Source organism: Pelodiscus sinensis, chromosome 1, assembly GCF_052426305.1.
Source record: "Pelodiscus sinensis isolate ZL-2025 chromosome 1, ASM5242630v1, whole genome shotgun sequence".
Lineage (NCBI taxonomy): Eukaryota > Metazoa > Chordata > Testudines > Trionychidae > Pelodiscus > Pelodiscus sinensis.
In genome coordinates, this window is record NC_143052.1 from 342,572,793 (window position 1) to 342,590,582 (window position 17,790).

The 17,790-nt window shown below is 51.9% G+C and overlaps 1 protein-coding gene across 1 annotated transcript in view; it reads left to right on the forward strand.

Moving 5' to 3' along the window:
* Positions 1–961: 961 nt before the first annotated feature.
* MAP6 (microtubule associated protein 6) overlaps positions 962–17,790 on the forward strand; it is a 75,565-nt gene continuing 58,736 nt past the window's right edge. Inside the window, exon 1 of the mRNA XM_006133575.4 lies at positions 962–2,323. Within this exon, the coding sequence (XP_006133637.2) occupies positions 1,569–2,323 (755 nt within the window). The 5' untranslated portion in view covers positions 962–1,568. The remainder of the gene's footprint in view (positions 2,324–17,790) is intronic.

The window sequence follows — 17,790 nt, forward strand, 5'->3', positions numbered from 1 at the left end:
TGACTTTTTTCTATGAAGGGAGGGACCCATGAGAACTGAAATCCACACTCAGAAATAGGAAACTGGAACAATCTGCCCAGTAAGTCGCTCTAGCAATCCGAGTTTTCTTAAAAGACCCCAAGGCTTTAAAACCTACCAATCCTCCTTTTCTCTCCCCTTCCCCCCCCCCCCCCCCTCCAGTCCAGTTCTATAGCTGGGCATAGCATGGTGAATTAAAGAGGATTAATTTGTTTGTTGCTTCATTCTCCGCATTGCTCTTCGGCATGGAGGTGGGGCTCTGTCCAAAGTTTTTGAGTCCTGAAAATGGGCGGGACAGTACACTCTCCCTGGTGCTGTCCAGCCTTTTGCAAAGCAGTTTGGAATTAGGGACCAGCTGGATGAGAGAGAGGCAGGGAAGGGGGGGGGGGGGGAGTCAATTTCTTCTGCAGCAGCCATGACCATATTAGCCACAAAACAACTCCTGCAGCGTGTGAAAAACAAGGCTGGCTCTAAGCGTTTTCTGATATGTCTGATGCTGTGGGCTGTAGACCAGGGTCTATGCTGATGTGGGGAACCTAAGACCTTGGGGGGGCTGAATGTGGTCCCCAGCTTCCCTGGATCCAACCCCTGAGGCTTGGGGCTCCCCCCTCCAGCACCGGAGAGTCCCTGCTGGTGCACACAAAATCTACTAGCCTGGACCCCCTAGGCTGTGGTGTGCGAGGGAAATATGGATGTGGGGAGCTTTCTCCTCCTCTGGGGCCACACCAGAAAGGCGGGTTGTTTGTTTGTTTCTCACTTGTGTGAACCCTCTCCCCCCACTGATTTTTCTGTGGGTCAGCGCCCCCCCCCCTCAAAAAAACAAAGGTTCCCCACCGCGGGTCTCTGCGGCTGTGCGCCACACGCTCCTCCCGCCAGGGCCCAGGGAGGGAAGAGTTAACAGGGCTCCCAGCCCACTCCGCAGGCGCTGTGCGCTACAGAGGCAGGTGATCCGTCCGCATCGCCCCCCGCCCCCCGCAGCATCCTTCCCTGCGCGGCGCTGCCGACAGCGGGGCTGGGTGGGGCGCGTTTTCTCCGCAGCCGCAGCGGCGCGGCTCCCGACTCCGCGCAGATGAAGGCTCTGGAGCGGCTGCTCCTCCAGCCGCGTCCGTGATCCGCCGCGCCCGCCCATCGCCAGCGAAGCCGGACCGGGAGAGAGACGCGGGGGGCGCCGGCAGCCAGCGCCCCGCGGTTCGCAGCGGCTCCGCTACGCGCCATGGCTTAACCGCGGCCGGGCACTGGCCTAAGGTCGCCCAGGACTTGGACCCAGGCGCGTTGGCCCTGCCTTTGCCCGGCGCTTGGGCTGGGCTCCCCGCTCCGCTCCTCGCCCTCCCGGATGAGCAAGGAGCCTTGGAGATCCCGGTCGCCCAGTAGCAGCCAGTGATTGTGTCCCCCTCTCCCCCCGCACAGCTTTCCCCGCCAGGCGTCTGGACCCCCCCGCGCCGGATCCTGAGCTAGCCCCGCATCCCCGCTGGCCTGGGCGGTGCGGGAGCGAGCGGCGGTCGGTGCCAGGCTGTCCCGGAGCGGCGAGCGAGGCAGCGCGGGGCCGCATCATGGCGTGGCCCTGCATCACCCGGGCGTGCTGCATCGCCCGCTTCTGGAACCAGCTGGACAAGGCGGACATCGCCGTCCCCCTGGTCTTCACCAAATACTCCGAGGCCACCGAGAGCCCCGCGGCGCACGGGAGCCCGCACCCGCCGCGCCCTTCCTCGGCCATCGAGACCCAGCCCTGCATCCTTGGCGGCGACCTGGATGCGGTTGCTAGGGCGACCGCGGCGGGGGACCACAAGGCGGGGCTCGGGCAGCAGCCGCTGCCGGCCGACTCGGTGATGCGCCAGGACTACAGGCACTGGAAGTCGCAGCGGCCCGAGCCCAGCTGCAAGCCCAAGAGCGAGTACCAGCCCTCGGACACGCCCTTCGAGTCGGAGAGCCAGTACCAGAAGGATTTCCGAGCCTGGCCCATCCCCAAGCGAGGGGACCACCCCTGGATCCCCAAGCCTGCCCCGGAGAAGGGCCCCCCGGAGAAACCCCCCGGGGAGGAGAAGAAGAGGAAGCTGCTGCCGGGGCAGGAGAAGAAGGAGGCGGAGGCAGAGCAACGGGCCAAGGAGGAGCCGCCCAAGGCAGCCAGGGCTGAGGAAGGGCGAGAGTCAAAGAGCAAGAAGAGGGTGCAAGTGGTGGAGGATGGGGGGCAGCAGCAACAGCCCGGGCCCTCGGCGCCCTTGGAGGGAGGCAAAGGGCGAGCAGCGGTGGATGCCCTCAACTGGCAGATCAGGGAGGAAGTGGCAGCAGGGGTGACCAGCTCCTACAGGTGAGAGGCAAATACAGCACCCCCTACCTAGCACCCCCATTTTCTGGGCGTGTCTGCCTGGCAACTGGTGTCTCTGGGCCGCGCAACATCCCCCCTTGTCCACCTGCCCAACACCCATTCTCTGTCCTCTTGTCCGCCCAGCACCCTGCCCTAGCCCTGTCTGACACCCCTCCTCTGTCTTGTCTGTCCACCCAGTGCCCTGCCCCAGCCTCGTTTGCCTGCCCAACACCCCCCCTCCATCCTCTGTGCTCGCCCAGCACCCTGTCCCAGCCCAACACCCCCCTCCATCCTCTGTGTCCACTCAGCACCCTGCCCCAGCCCAACACCCCCCTCCATCCTCTGTGCCCGCCCAGCACCCTGTCCCAGCCCAACACCCCCCTCCATCCTCTGTGTCCACTCAGTGCCCAGCCCAGCCCCCTCTCCTCCCCGCCCAGCACCCTTCCCCAGTCCAACCCCCCTCCATCCTCTGTGTCTGCCCAGAACCCTGCCCTAGCCCCGTCTGCCTGCCCAACACCCCCCCATTTCTGTGTCCGCCCAGCACCCTGCCCTAGCCCAACACCCCCCCGTCCTCTGTCCACCCAGTACCCTGCCCCAGCCCAACACCCCCCTTCATCCTCTGTGTCTGCCCAGCACCCTGCCTCAGCCCCATCTACCAGACCAACATCCCCCCTCCATCCTCTCTGTGTCTGCCCAGCGCCCTTCCCCAGCTCCCTCCACCTGCCCAATGTCCCTTCTCTGTCCTTTTTGTCAGTCCTATCCCAGCCTTGTTCACCTGTGCAACACCCCCCCTCCATCCTCTCTGTGTCCACCCATCACCCTGTCCCAGTACCATCCCATTGCTCCTCCTCTGTCCTCTCTGTATCCTCTCAGCCTCCTGCCCCCACCTCACCCACCTGCCCAACACCCCTCCTCCCTCCTATTTGTGTCCACCCAGTGCCCTGCCTCAGCCCTGTCCACCAGCCCAACACCCCTCCTCTCTTCTCTCTATCAGAGCCACGTCCCAGCCTCCTCTAACTGCCCAACACCCCTCCTCCATCCTCTCTGTGTCTGCCCAGCGCCCTGCCCTTCCGCCGTCCATCTGTCCAGTGCCCCTCCTCCCATCTGTCTGTGCCCAGCCAACATCCTGCCGTCCTGACCCAATCCCTTTCCCAGCACTCTGCCCTGGTGGCATAAAATGGCCGCAGGGGCCCTGGTGCAAGAATAGGTTTGGAGGTCCCTTCAATATCCCCAAGTCCTTCCACAGCCTGCACAACTAACCCCATGGCTTCCCCCGACTCCCTCCCCTCCCCCACAGTCCACCCTCCCCCTCTCACCACAGGACCTTCCTGGCCACCGCTCCAACTCAGCACTCTGCTCCTATGCCAGGTTGGAGGTGGGGGGCTCCTTCCAATCCCAGCCTCTCAGAGGCTTCGCCCACTCCCATCGCCCACCCTGCACTCATGTGGCATGGACTGAATTTGAGCGAGGAGTGGCATTGTGGGCCATGAGCCAGAGAACTGCTGGAGCACCGCACCATCCGGCTGGGTCCCCATAACATCGTGTGCCTGGCATTGCACCGCTGTCACTACTGTAGCTATGCCAGCACCCCACACTGTCACCCTGTTCCAACCCCTTCACAACAACCTTTCTCCATCCTCTATCCATCTGCCGAGCACCGTGCACCAATCCTTGGTGTCTGTCTCCCTAGTGGGCCTCAATGCTTTTTGCATCTACCCAGCTCCCTGCTGGCCTGCCCTTGTCCTCTCTGTCCATCTGCCCAGAACCCAGCCCTAGTGCCCCCCTCCAGTACCTCTCTGTCCAGTCCCCCTCTTCTCTCCTCCCCTCCCTGCAGTTGCTCAATGCCCCACCCCAACCTCAGTCATCCCTCTGCCACACCCTCCCACAATCCTCTGTCCATCTGCCCAGCACCACAGTCAGTGCCCTCTGTCCACCCCATCCATCTTCCTCACCCTATCTCCTGTACTCTCTTCCACTCATTATGCTCCCCCCTCTCCCATCTTCCACTCTACCACAAGCTTTCTCTGCCTGGTGATTTATTTGTTGGGGGGAAGCCAGGGGATATTTCCTGCCATCCTCCCACAACCTCACCCCAGATACATCTCCCTTTGGTGTGTGTGATCATTTCATCTCCCACTAGCTACACTCAGTAACAATCACTACTGGGTCTGCAGCTTCCAGAACTTTCTGAGGGCTCCTCCCATCAGGGCAGCCTCGCCAACAAATCACCATTTCAGTTCCCCTTCCCCTTTCTTTGTAACTGTATGCGTTTACATGCTGGGCTAATGAGCATGCTGGTCATTTTTACACTGTCTGCAAGCCACTAAGAACCAGTGGGGCTTTGGGCTGGAGGCTTTATAGGAGCCCCTGATATTTTCAATGAAATCAACTAGGTGGGAGCATGGCCTGTGAGTGGAGGTTCAGCCTGTGCTGTGCCTGTAATCCCAAGGTGTCTCCTGCAGAGGTTACAGGTTGGAGCATGATTTGCTCCAGATGTATAGGAGCAGGAGGCAGCTGGGATGAAAGCAAACCTCTGCAATGGGCTTCATTTGATGCGGAGGGGTGTAACCCACAGGATCCTGCAGTTGGTGGGTGGGGCAAAGTTTTGTCACTGCTGTGTTAAATGCATTTGATTGAAGTGCTTGCTGGCTGCTGGGGAATCCCCTGTACATAAGCTGCAGATTTTCCTCTGAACTGGTGAAGTCACCTGTCCCCCTTGGTTTGATCTCTCTTTGGATTCTCAGAATGCAATTCATGCCTGGCTTCACATGAAAACGGGCCTCCCTGTGGTTTGGAATAAAATGTAGCGGCTGTAAGGTGTTTGTTTGAAGAAGTACAATGTATTGTAAATGAAAATGAACCGTAGCAAAGAGGGGGCAGGCTGGAAGTACTCGTGCATTGTCTAGTCCAACTGGAGCACGGAGTTCCTTTTGAAATCAGAGCTGTCCCTTGATGCTGTTTTCTGGAGGAAACTAGGGTTCTAGAGTCCTCAGAGCAAGACTGTGAGGGAGGGGGATTGGTGACAAAGAGAATTTTGCAATTCCTCTGTCTCCTCACCCCCAATAGGAAGGCTTCGTGTTTCGAGCAAAGGGAGTGTGGCTAATTAGCTCGTCTCACGGGTTCTACAGATGACACCTGTCACATAGCAGCATGGGCAACAATTTATGTGAATCTACCGTGGATACATAATTCAGCTCCTCCCTGTTTCTGCTGGTAGTGGATAAAAGTGCAGTTGGCATTCAGCTCGAAAATCACGGATGTGATAGATTTTTCTTTCTTATGAACTAAGGCTACACATTCTGGGCCCTGATTCGTCATTGCCCTGGGCCTTGGCAGCCATATGCCCATGTGCTGTGGGAATTCTGTGCCAAAATATTAAAAAATCTGCAAATGTTGTCAAAATAATACAATACAATCACACCCCTTTTCAATTATTCACACCTGCACCCCTCCCCCATCCTCCCTTATCCCTATGTGTCCTTGCACCCCCACTCAGCCACCCTTCCTCTCCGATCCTCATGTACATCTCCTTTTCCCTGTACCCATGGGTCCCTGCATCCCTCCTTCCCCATCCCTGAATTCCACTCAGGCACCCCTCCCCCCATCCCCATGTGTCCCTCCACTGCCACTTCCATAAGTGACTTGTGGTAGCTCTCAGGAGGTGCGCTGTCCCCCTGCCAACACTCTAATTGCTAAATGAGGTTTCCCATCATGCCTCTCCCTGTTCCTCTGGGTGTCCCTCCCTGTCATCCCTCCCCCACAGGTACCAGTGGCCTTTGCTATGCCCACTTCCATTCAGCTCCAACCCCACTCTGTACCCTCAGTAGCACGTCTGATCCTCTGTCTCTGTGTCCCCTCAGCAGCCCAGTGTGCCCTGCTGTGCCTGTTCCCCCATATCCTGTGCCTGCTCAACTGGCCTGTGAGCAGGGCACTGTGAGGAAAGCAGGCTCTCTCCCTCCCTCTCCATATTTGGATGCTCCTGATGGCTGCGTCTAGACTGGCAAGTTTTTCCGCAAAAGTGGCTGCTTTTGCGGAAAGACTTGCCAGCTGACTACACTGGCCACTTGATTTTGTGCAAGAGCACTGACTTTGTAATGTACAAAATCAGTGCTTCTTGCGCAAATACTTTCACACTCCCATTCGGGCAAAAGCCCTTTTCCGGAAATGCTTTTGCGCAAAAGGGCCAGTGTAGACAGCTAAAAACTGTTTTGCGCAAAAAAGCCCCGATGGCGAAAATGGCGATTGGGGCTTTCTTGCGCAAAACCGCATCTAGATTGGCACGGACACTTTTCCGCAAAAGTGCTTTTGCGGAAAAGCGTCCGTGCCAATCTAGATGCTCTTTTCCGCAAATGCTTTTAACAGAAAAACTTTTCCATTAAAAGCATTTGCAGAAAATCATGCCAGTCTAGACATAGCCTCTCTGTATTTGGATGCCCTGCACCAGCTACCCTCTGTTCTGGCACCACTATAGTCTCTGGTGGGTGAAAGGTGTAACTGCCGTGCCTCTTTGGGACAATGCATTTTCTACAGGGAACATAAAATCTGCCAGACACACAAAACCTGTATGTGCCAAGGTGGCATGGAATTCCTCCTGGAGTAAAACTGGGTGTAAAACAATGCCCCTCTGGGGGGAATTGTTTTCACGCTCACTTTGCACTATTGGAAATTATACACTGTAATGAGAAAACATGGCGTACAAGAGCCTCATACTAATTTCATATTTGTATAAAGCAGCAGTGACATGTTTTGAAGTCAGTGGAGCCATAGTAAAGTGAGAGCAGAATGGGCCCTAAGTTTCTCAATAAAATGTTAAGCTAAACATTTTAAATAGAAAAAAATCTCCGAAAGGGCTGTTGATACCTACTATTAGCAAAAGTCAAAAATGAATATGTATCTGTCAGATGCTTGTAGGAAATGTCTGAGTATTAAGCAGGTTATCTGTGGGGGAGGAGAGTAAGAGCCCTCTGTTTTGTTCTGAGATTGGCACCGATACTGGATTGAATGTGGGCTCCAGTTATTATTGACTGGTGTCAATGCTCTGCATGTGACAATAGGTACCTCTATATTGTGAAATAGCTAGGTACAGTAGGAAGTGCGAAGGACAAAGGAACTGTGGAATTTGCCAAAGATTTGCCAGAGCAACTAGTGATTTGAGGTGCTTCAATATTTAAGGGGGGGGAGAGCTGAACTGGACATGCCCTTTAGGGGTTTGATTTTTCAGAATGTACTGAGTACCTGCCCTCTAAAAATCTAGCTTCTTTAAGATGCTCCCAAAAATCAGGTAGTCCCTTTTAATTAAATATTTTCTTGACTTTTTTTGTTTGCTTGCTTTTTGGTTTGGGTCAAACAGAAATATCTTTTGCCTTTGCCATTGCTTGCTTGTTTTTAATGGTAGGAATAAAAGGTAAACTGTGTCCTTGAATTATGTAGGAGCTGCCAAAGTGCTGAACTCTTCTCTGTTCTACCATATCAAGTAAGTGGATATTGAGATTATTTACATACATAGAGTCAGAGCCCTGGGGTGCTGGCTAATGCAACGGATTGTAACAGCTCGAAATCAGATCAGTCCATATTTTGATACTGTGACTAATTCTGAGGATGCATTGGCTAGAATGTATCAGGTGGGAGCAGGTCAATTCTGTTTGGAATGCTTAATAAAGGGCAGGTTTATGGTTGTTCTCGGAGGCTGCTGAAAGAGTAGGATGTCCCCCTTTGCACTCCTCCCAGGCAGGCAGCAGTCGTAATTGAGGTGATTACATTCCCTTTGGCAGGAGGGGTGGCCCAGTGCTAACATGGGTAAGGACCACTGCAAATGGGGCCCCTTCCTTACACTAACTAGCGGTAGGAGGCATCACAAGGTAGCAGAAGCTACACCTCTCCTACAGTTCTGCGAGTGACTGTGCTTCCTCTCCCTCTCCTAAAGGTATCATGCCTGCAACGGTAATGCCTGCAGCTGCTCCCCTGCAGGCGGTTCATCCTCTTGAAGACACGTCAAGATCCGTGAGCCATAGTAGAGTCCTAGCTTTGGAAACCAGTTATTTACCAACAATATGTTCAAAACTGCATCTCAGCCTGTTTGTTGCCATCTGTCCTATGAGCCCGTTGCTTGGTGTCCTGTAAAGTGGATCTTTGATAGTAGCATCCCAATTTCTTTTTGTCAGTCTGGGTGTCTGGCATGTGCTATTGAAGCTCTATCTTTACAGCCCTGGAGGTGCTGGAATGAACCGTGATTGAAGGGCCTCAGGGCAGGATGGAGCCTGAAGTGTGCAGAGTATTATGCCTCTAAGGCATCACTTCTTCACCCTCTTCTTTGTGCTCTCGTTTTAGTGCTGTTAGTCCTGTGAGCATGTCATAGGAGGGGTGTTGGCTATCAAAAGGTCTCTCTCTTTACACTTGCATCTTCGTGTATAGGTTTTGCTAGTGGTCCAATGATTTTGAGCTCTCTGTTTAATGTGAAAATATTCAAGAGTTATTTGTTTTAAAAATGCCAAATCTAGAAATCCTTTTAATTATTGAAAAAGCGTTCTCCTCACAAGCTATGTGTGTTACCTCTCGGGCACTTACACCCCCCTCTCCCCTCAAAAAGATCTCATAAGAAATAGACCATGCTAAGGTCTAAGGGCAGAGTTTGCAAACTTGAATGCCAAAAGTTTAGGCAGTTCAACGTACAGTAAAGCACATGCTGTAAACACATGTTTCAGGCACCAAATTGCTGATGTAGGCATTTAGGAGCTCATGGCATGTGAATTTCCCTATACAGGTGTGTGAATTTCACCCTTTGGTGACTCAACCAGCTAGCTAAGGGTATGTCTACACTACAGCACTAATTCGAACTAACTTAATTCGAATTAGTTACTTCGAATTAAGCTAATTCGAATTAGTGCATCTAGACCTAAAAACTAGTTCGAATTAGCATTTTGCTAATTCGAACTAGCATGTCCACATTGAGTGGACCCTGAACCGAGGTTAAGGCTGGCCAGAAGCAGTGCCGGCAGGGCATCAGATTAGGACTTAGAGCGTGGAGCTGCTGTCTCAGGCTAGCCGAGGGCTGTGCTTAAAGGGTCCTGACCCCCACCGCGGACAGACAGTTCTCAGGGGTTCCCCGCCTGCAAAGCAGTCCTGGCTTGGAGTGCCCTGAGTGCCCACACTCGGCACATCACAGCACTCGGCCATCAGCCCGGCTGCACTTGCCGCAGGCTGCCATCCGGGGGGAAGGGTCAATCGGGAGGCTGCAAGAGAGCTTCCACCCCGAGGAGCCCGCAGAGCCACCCCAGTCCTCCCCATTGGGGGCTCGTACCCCATTCCTCCCTCACCTCCTTCCACTTACCCCTCTCTAGCCCCCCTTCCTGATGTACAAAATAAAGGACACGTGTGTTCAAAAAGAGAAACTCTCTTTATTGAACAAAACTCGAGGAGACTGGGAAAAGGAGGTGGGAGAGGGGAAGAGAGAGGGTGGGGGTATGTCTACACTACCCCGCTAGTTCGAACTAGCTGGGTAATGTATGCATACCGAACTTGCTAATGAAGCCCGGGATTTGAATTTCCCGGGCTTCATTAGCATAAAGCCGGCTCCGCCATTTTTAAAAGCCGGCTAGTGCGAACCCCGTGCCACGAGGTCCACGAGGTGTACAGATAGTTCAGAATAACTACGTAGTTCGAACTATCTAGCCCGTGCCGCGTGTAGCCACGCGGCACGGGGTTCACACTAGCTGGCTTTTAAAAATGGCGGAGCCGGCTTTATGCTAATGAAGCCTGGGAAATTCAAATCCCGGGCTTCATTAGCAAGTTCGGTATGCATACATTACCCCGCTAGTTCGAACTAGCGGGGTAGTGTAGACATACCCTGGGAGAGGGGAGGGCAACTAAAATGATTAGGGGTTTGGAACAGGTCCCATATGAAGAGAGGCTAAAGAGACTGGGACTTCTCAGCTTAGAAAAGAGGAGACTGAGGGGGGATATGATAGAGGTCTATAAAAGTATGAGTGATGTGGAGAGGGTGCATAAAGAAAAGTTCTTCATTAGTTCCCATAATAGAGGGACTAGAGGACACCAAATGAAATGAATGGGTAGCAGGCTACAAACTAATAACAGAAAGTTCTTCTTCACAAAGCAAATAGTCAACCTGTGGAACTCCTTGCTGCAGGAGGCTGTGAAGGCTAGAACTAGAACAGACTTTAAAGAGAAATTAGATAAAGTCATGGAGGTTGGGTCCATGGAGTGCTATTAGCCAGGGGGTAGAAATAGTGTCCATGGCCTCTGTTTGTGGAAGGCTGGAGATGGATGGCACGAGACAAATGGCTTGGTCATTGTTTCGGTCCATCGCCACCAGGGTCCCTAGTGTTGGCCGCTGTCGGCAGACAGGCTACTGGGTAGATGGACCTTTGGTCTGACCCAGTACGGCCGTTCTTATGTTTTTATGTTTTAAGCTCAGGGCTCAGGGTCGGGGGTCTCACTGGACCACCCTGATTTTCATGCAAACCTGCTCCTGGGTGGCCAGGCTAGCAGCTATCCTGCCCTAGATGGCCACTTTCCTGTGCCTAGTGCGGACGTTGTGGATGAGGGCCACGATCTCCGCACTAGACCAGGTGGGTGCCCACCTCTTGCGGACCTGGGCAGGCTCCTGGGAGCTGCCAGCCTGGTCCCGGGAAGAGGCAGAGGGCTGGGGGGCATGGGGTGGCTGGCTCGAGCCGTGCCAGGTACAAGGGTCTGCTGGCTGGGTGCTGGCAGGCTTGCACCTGGCATGGGCACCGTAGCCAGCCCGTGTCCCTTTAAGGGCTCCGGGGCCGGGAGGGGGGCAGAAGAGTTTCCCTGATGGTGCCCAGAGTGGCCACCAGGGAAAGCTGGGGAGGGCTAGCCTCCCACTAGTTCGAATTAAGTGGCTACACAGCCCTTAATTCGAACTGCTTAATTCGAACTAGGCGTTAGTCCTCGTAGAATGAGGTTTACCTAGTTCGAATTAAGCGCTCCGCTAGTTCGAATTAAGTTCGAACTAGCAGTTTGTATGTGTAGCGCCTATCAAAGTTAATTCGAACTAACATCTGTTAGTTCGAATTAACTTTGTAGTGTAGACATACCCTATGTAGGTAACATCTGGATTTAGGTGCCTACCCTCTGGCGCCCACATTGAAAATTTTGACTCCATGTGCTCATTAAACGTTGTGCTGTGTAGGACGTGAAAGCCATTTCTGGCTTGCACAAGTGGGAACACTGATGGAATTGCTGAGCCTCTCTTTTGTTGCGTGTTTAACTTTAAAAAACTAAGTAAATCACTTTGAAAAGAGTTTTTAGAAGGTGCTGCTGGGGCTCCAGGCTCTAGAGGAGATATGGGCGGCCGAGTTCCAACCACTGGAACCTAACGAGTTGGACACTAATCCTGCCAGCTGCAGGGCTTCTCTTGGCCCCCAGTGATGTCAGCACAGAACTTTGCTCCGCATCTTTCAGGGTCAGACCCACAAAAATAAACTGTCGGCAGAGAAGGGAGGGTCTGGGTGGACACAGATCGGTAGCCGCTGAGCAGAGGTGCTTGGGGCCTTGTATTTGCAGATAAAGGTGAATTGCAGTGGGGAGTTTAGCATAGTGCTCCTTGCGGTAGAGAGCCAGTGGCACAAGGATGGACCATACCTTCAAACTAGTTGGCTATGCCTCCTTTGGAGCAAGCAACAGTAACTGTACCAGTCCTTTCTCCATGAGTGCCTATAGGTCCCCGTTATTTCTGGGGTCTGCATGGGAGCAATGGGGTGGGAAGCGACTTCCTGTGTTTTCTTTCCACCCTCCCCCAGCAAAGTCAGGAAGGGGCAGCCAGAGGTCAGACCCTCAGCTCAATGTAATACCTATTGCTTCAGTGCAGCAAGGGCATTTCATACTGGTGCCTGTCTTCCTTGCTCTTTGCGCTAATGCACATGTGGGGGCTGGCAGCCAATATTCAGAGAACAGATGACCTGGGAGATTTCCTTACAGCCCTTGTGAAGATCAGCATAATGTGATGCTTTAAGACCATGAAACCGGTCTGCAGCAGAAAGCAAATGACAAATTCAGTGGCAGATGGATCCTTTAACTCCCACAGGGAAGTGATGGACAGGATCCCTGGGACGCTAACATGAGAGGGAAAGGAATCCAGGAGACCTGGCTGTATTTCAAAGCACCCTTATCGAAGGCCCAGGAACAAACCATCCCGGTGTGCAGTAAGAAAAGCAAATATGGTAGGAAGCCAGCGTGGCTTAGCAGTAAAATCCTTGGTGATCTTAAACACAAAAAGGAAGTTTACAAGAATGCTGACAGATGACTAGGGATATATTGCTCGAGCATGCAGGGGTGTCATCAGGAAGGCCAAAGTGCAATTGCAATTGCAGATAGCACGGGATTTGACTGGTCAGTCTCACTCAATCCCTGGAAAAATCATGGAGGGAATCCTGAAGGAATCCATTTTGAAGCACTAGGAAGAGAGGAAAATGATCAGGAATAGTCAACATGTCTGACCAACTGGATTGCCTTCTGTGAGGAGGTAACTGGCTCTGTGACTATAGGGAAGGCAGTCGATGTGATATACCCATGAGCGGTTGGTGAAAGTAAGGCTGGGGGAGGCAAGCCCCCAACTCCATCACAAACCCCAATCCTTCTGCTGAAGCCCCACCCAGTCCCCACCCTCATGGGGAGGCGGGCAGGGCAGTGTGCTGCGTGCGCGCCCGCCCAACCACAGGGAGGGGAGGGGAGTGGGTGGGCACAAGCTTGCCCCAGCCTCCCCAGCCCCAGAGCACCGGGGAGGGAAGAGGGCATATGGCACAGTTGCAGCCTCTCCAGGCCCGGAGCACCGGGGAGGGAAGAGGGCATATGGCACAGTTCCAGCCTCTCCAGCCCCGGAGCACTGGGCAGGGAGGAGGCTCAGTGGCTCCAGCTTCCCCGTCTTAGAGCGCAGGGAGGATAGGCACTGGGGGCAGCAACACTTCACCCCCAGAACACCTGCAGCGGGTATTCTGAGAGCAGAGCGTGGGGGGGAGGCTATGCCTGGCAATTTGGGAAGGCCAACCCTTCCCCCGCCTAGGCTACTTGATTTTAGCAAAGGTTTTGATACAGTCTCCCACAATATTCTCCCCAGCAGGATAAAGAAGTATGGATTGGAAAACTGGACTGTAAGGTGGATAGAAAGCTGGCTAGATCATTGGGCTCAAAGCGAAGTGATCAACAGCTTGATGTCTGGTTGGTGGTCAGTAACAAGCAGAGTGCCCAAGGATCTGTTCTGGGGACAGTTTTGTTCAATATCTTTATTAATGAGCTGGATGAGGGGATGGATTGCACCCTCAGCTAGTTTGAGGATGACACTAAGCTAGGGAGAGAGGTAGATACACTGGAGGGTAGGGTTAGGGTACAGAGTGATCTAGACAAATTGGAGGATTTGGCCAAAAGAAATCTGATAAGGTTCAACAAGGACAAATGCAGTCCTGCACTTGGGACAGAAGAATCCCAAGCGTTGTTACAGGCTGGGAACTGACTGGCTAAACAGCAGTTCAGCAGAAAAGGACCTGGGCATTACAGTGGATGAGAAGCTGAATATGAGCCAACAGTATGTCCTTGTAGCCAAGAAAGCTAATGGCATATTGGAGTACATTAGGAGGAGCATTGCCAGCAGATCTAGGGAAGTGATTATTCTCCTTTATTCAGCATTGGTGAGGCCACATCTGGAGTATTGTGTCCAATTCTGTGCCCCCATTACAGAAAGGAGGTGGATGCATTAGAGAAAGTCTGGCAGAGGGCAACAAAAATGATTGGAGGGTTGGGCCATATGACTTATGAGCAGAGGCTGAGGAATTTGGGCTGATTTCATCTGAGGGGGGGATTTGAGAGCAGCCTTCAGTTACTTGAAATGGGGGTCCAAAGAGGACGGAGAGAGGCTGATCTCAGTAGTTGCAAATGGCAGAACAAGGAGCAATGGTCTCAAGTTGTAGTGGGGGAGGTCTAGGTTGGATATTAGAAAAAACGATTTCACTAGGCAGGTGCTGAAACACTGGAATGGATTACCCAGGGAGGTGGTAAAATCTCCATCCCTAGAGGTTTTTAAGTCCCGGATTGACAAAGCCCTGGCTGGGATGATTTAATTGAGGCTGGTCCTGCTTTTAGCAGGGGGCTGGACTCAGTGACTTCCTGAGGTCTCTTCCAACCCTATGATTCTATGATATTACAGGGATGCCGGGGGAATAGGGCCTGATTCTGCACTGCTTGTCTAACCAAACTCCCACGGCACTCTGTGGGATTTTACCAGGATCAAGCCTGTGAAGATGACCAGCTATTCAATGGTCTGCTAGAGTTTGTCTGGAAATGGGTGACAGAGAAGGGATCATGTGAGGATTACCTGTCGTGTTTCCTTCCTCTGGGGCATCTAATATTGGCCACTGTCGGCAGACAGGATACTGGGCTAGATGGACCTTTGGTCTGACCCAGTACGGCCGTTCTTATGTAGAGGGGGTTGGTAGGAGCTGTTCATTAAAATTCTGACACCTAATTAAAGCAAGGATTGGGGCTGACTTCCCAGCCTGTCTTGGCGTCACTCCGCGTTCCCTACCCATGTGATATGGCTGGACAGTCATTTCTACCAACATTGAGTTATTAAAATAGTTCTGAAGAACAAATGCTCAAGACAAGTCAATGTGGAAAACATCCCTAACTGCCCCCCCCCCCCCATCAGCTCTACAACATCTTCACCCTGGGGCATGTGCAGAAATTTAACTTTGACCCCTCTTGGCGGGGGGGGGGGGGGGACGACTTGTTCTGTGCCTCCCCCTCCCCTACTCTAGCAGATTGCTTTTCCCTCCTTCCCTGCCCCCCTACCCTGGCTCATGCTCACTCTGCAGTCCTGGGGCTAAGAGGGGCTTGCTCTACCCACCACTGTAGCAAAGATTATTGAGTGGCCTAGGCCTCTGCCTGCCACCTCTTGTGCATACCCCTTCACTCCTGCCCTTCCCTTCCAGGGCTTGTCTACACAGGCGGAAACGGCGCTTTCTGCAGTGAGTCAGTATAGCTCACCACTGAAAACCTCTCTAAGTACCCCCACCCTCTTCTGCCGGTGTAGACAAACCCATAGTTGCTCACACAAACCCTGAGACTGTGAGCTCTTTGGAGGAGGGACTGGCTTTTCCGTTCTGTGTTTGTACAGCATCTCGCACAATGGGCTGGGGCTCCCAGAGACTATGGAAATACAAACAATAAATAATAACCCATGTCGGTGCTCTTTGTTTATTAATAACATTTCTCTGCATTGCTGTACCACCCACGAGTTTCGTTATGGACCTGGGCCCTATTGTGCTAGGTGCTGTACAAACCACACATGGCAGCACAATCACTGAGAAATCTTACTTATCTCCCTCCCACGTGCAGCTCCGCTGGCTTCAAGGGGACTGTGCACATTGGCAGAAAAAGGGAGATTTGACTCCAAGAGAAGTTGAGCCCACTACTCTGTTCCACATGCGCACATCTGAGACTGTCTCTTGTGCTTACGAGCTCCTCCCCAGTGTCGGGCATCTCACCAGCATTCATAGATTTTATTCTCACAAGGGCCCGGTGAAGCAGTAAAGGGATTTTTGACATATAGGGAAGTGAGGACAATGTAGGCTAAGTCATGTGCACAAGGTCACACAGAGAGTCTGCAGCTGGACAAGGAATTCCCCCTTCCAGCCTCTTTGCATCCCAAAACTGCCCTAATGAAGCAGCTGGGGATTTCAAAGATGTAGAGAACACTCAGGCAGTGTAACCAGCTCTGGGCTGTTCATTCCCAGCTCCCTACCAAACAGGAGAACTATCTTGCACTCTGACAATCCCTAGTGTATAATGTCACTGATTCACTAGTCTAACTTCAGTCACTTCATCTGACTGGAAGTGATGGGAAAAGCATCCCCTGCCGTTGACTTCTGGTCCCATGACCTCCATCATCTGTCTCTAGAGCCCTGCAAATCCGCAGATATCTGCTTTATGCCAACAGCGTTCGCATCTGCGGGTGTGGATGGTGATATCCACAGCTGTTTTGCGGATGTGGATACAAATTTTGTATCTGAGCAGGGGTCAATCTATCTCTACTAGCCCATAACTAGACTTCTAGGTGCTACGGGCAGAAATCAGCAGGACAGTGGTGAATATGTTAGGTGAAACATTTCAAAAAATAAATTAATTTTTTCTGAGAACATTTTGGTTTTATCAGTGAAAAATGTTGAAGCATTTGGGTTTTTAAATTTTCATGGAAAAATTCCTTTCATCTTGGTAGGAAATGTTTCATTTCTTTTCCCCTGGCCCTGTGAGGAAACAATGTAGTGGGAATTTTCCATCTTTTCTTAGTGAAGAAAAAATAAGAGTGATTTGTCTCTCCTCTTTGCAATGAAATGAAAGTTTTGAAAAAAAATTAACTCTTTTATTAAATATTTCAAAATGAAGAATTTGGAGCAAAATGCATGGTTTATTTGCAAAAATTCTCATTTCAGTTGATAAGGCATTTTTCCTCACAAAAAGGTTTTGATGGAAAACTTTTGACCAAAATTGTCATGATTTGCTAGCATGAAAACCCCTGTTTGGTGTTTTTATTTTTTGTTTTTGTTTGGTTTTGATTTTATTATTATTATTATTGTTGTTGTTGTAAAAACAGGCTAAGCAAGCAAAAGTTACTAAAAGCCACAGCTTAGATGATTCAGTGCTTGGCTACTTCCAGCATCCAAACAATAAACAGAGGGACCTCTTAGAAAGTGCTGGATTAGTCCCCAACAAATTCATATTCAGAGCTACTCTTTATGTTCAGTGTTGGGTCTGGAATTCTGTCTCTGACTCTGAAGATAAGATCGAGTTAGTAATGCGTGCCTGACTGATCTTACTGTGACTGGATTATCCATACTTATTGGAAACACTGAACAGTAGGAGGGTTGCCAGTTTTGTAAATGAACATTCATGGAACATATTACTACTCTGTTAGGCTACGTCTACACTGGCCCCTCTTCCGGAAGGGGCATGTAAATTTCACGAGTCGTCGTAGGGAAATCCGCGGGGGATTTAAATATCCCCCGCGGCATTTAAATAAAAATGTCCGCCGCTTTTTTCCGGCTTTTAAAAAAGCCGGAAAAGAGCGTCTAGACTGGCCCCGATCCTCCGGAAAAAGTGCCCTTTTCCAGAGGGTCTTATTCCTACTTTGAAGTAGGAATAAGAGCCTCCGGAAAAGGGCACTTTTTCCGGAGGATCGGGGCCAGTCTAGACGCTCTTTTCCGGCTTTTTTAAAAGCCGGAAAAAAGCGGCGGACATTTTTATTTAAATGCCGCGGGGGATATTTAAATCCCCCGCGGATTTCCCTACGACGACTCGTGAAATTTACATGCCCCTTCCGGAAGAGGGGCCAGTGTAGATGTAGCCTTTACTGTTGTGTAAATCCAGCATAATAAAGTCAGCGGTTATGCCTGATAGCCACTGATGTTGTTGGGCCTATTAAAATTAAGGGGAATTTTTCCATT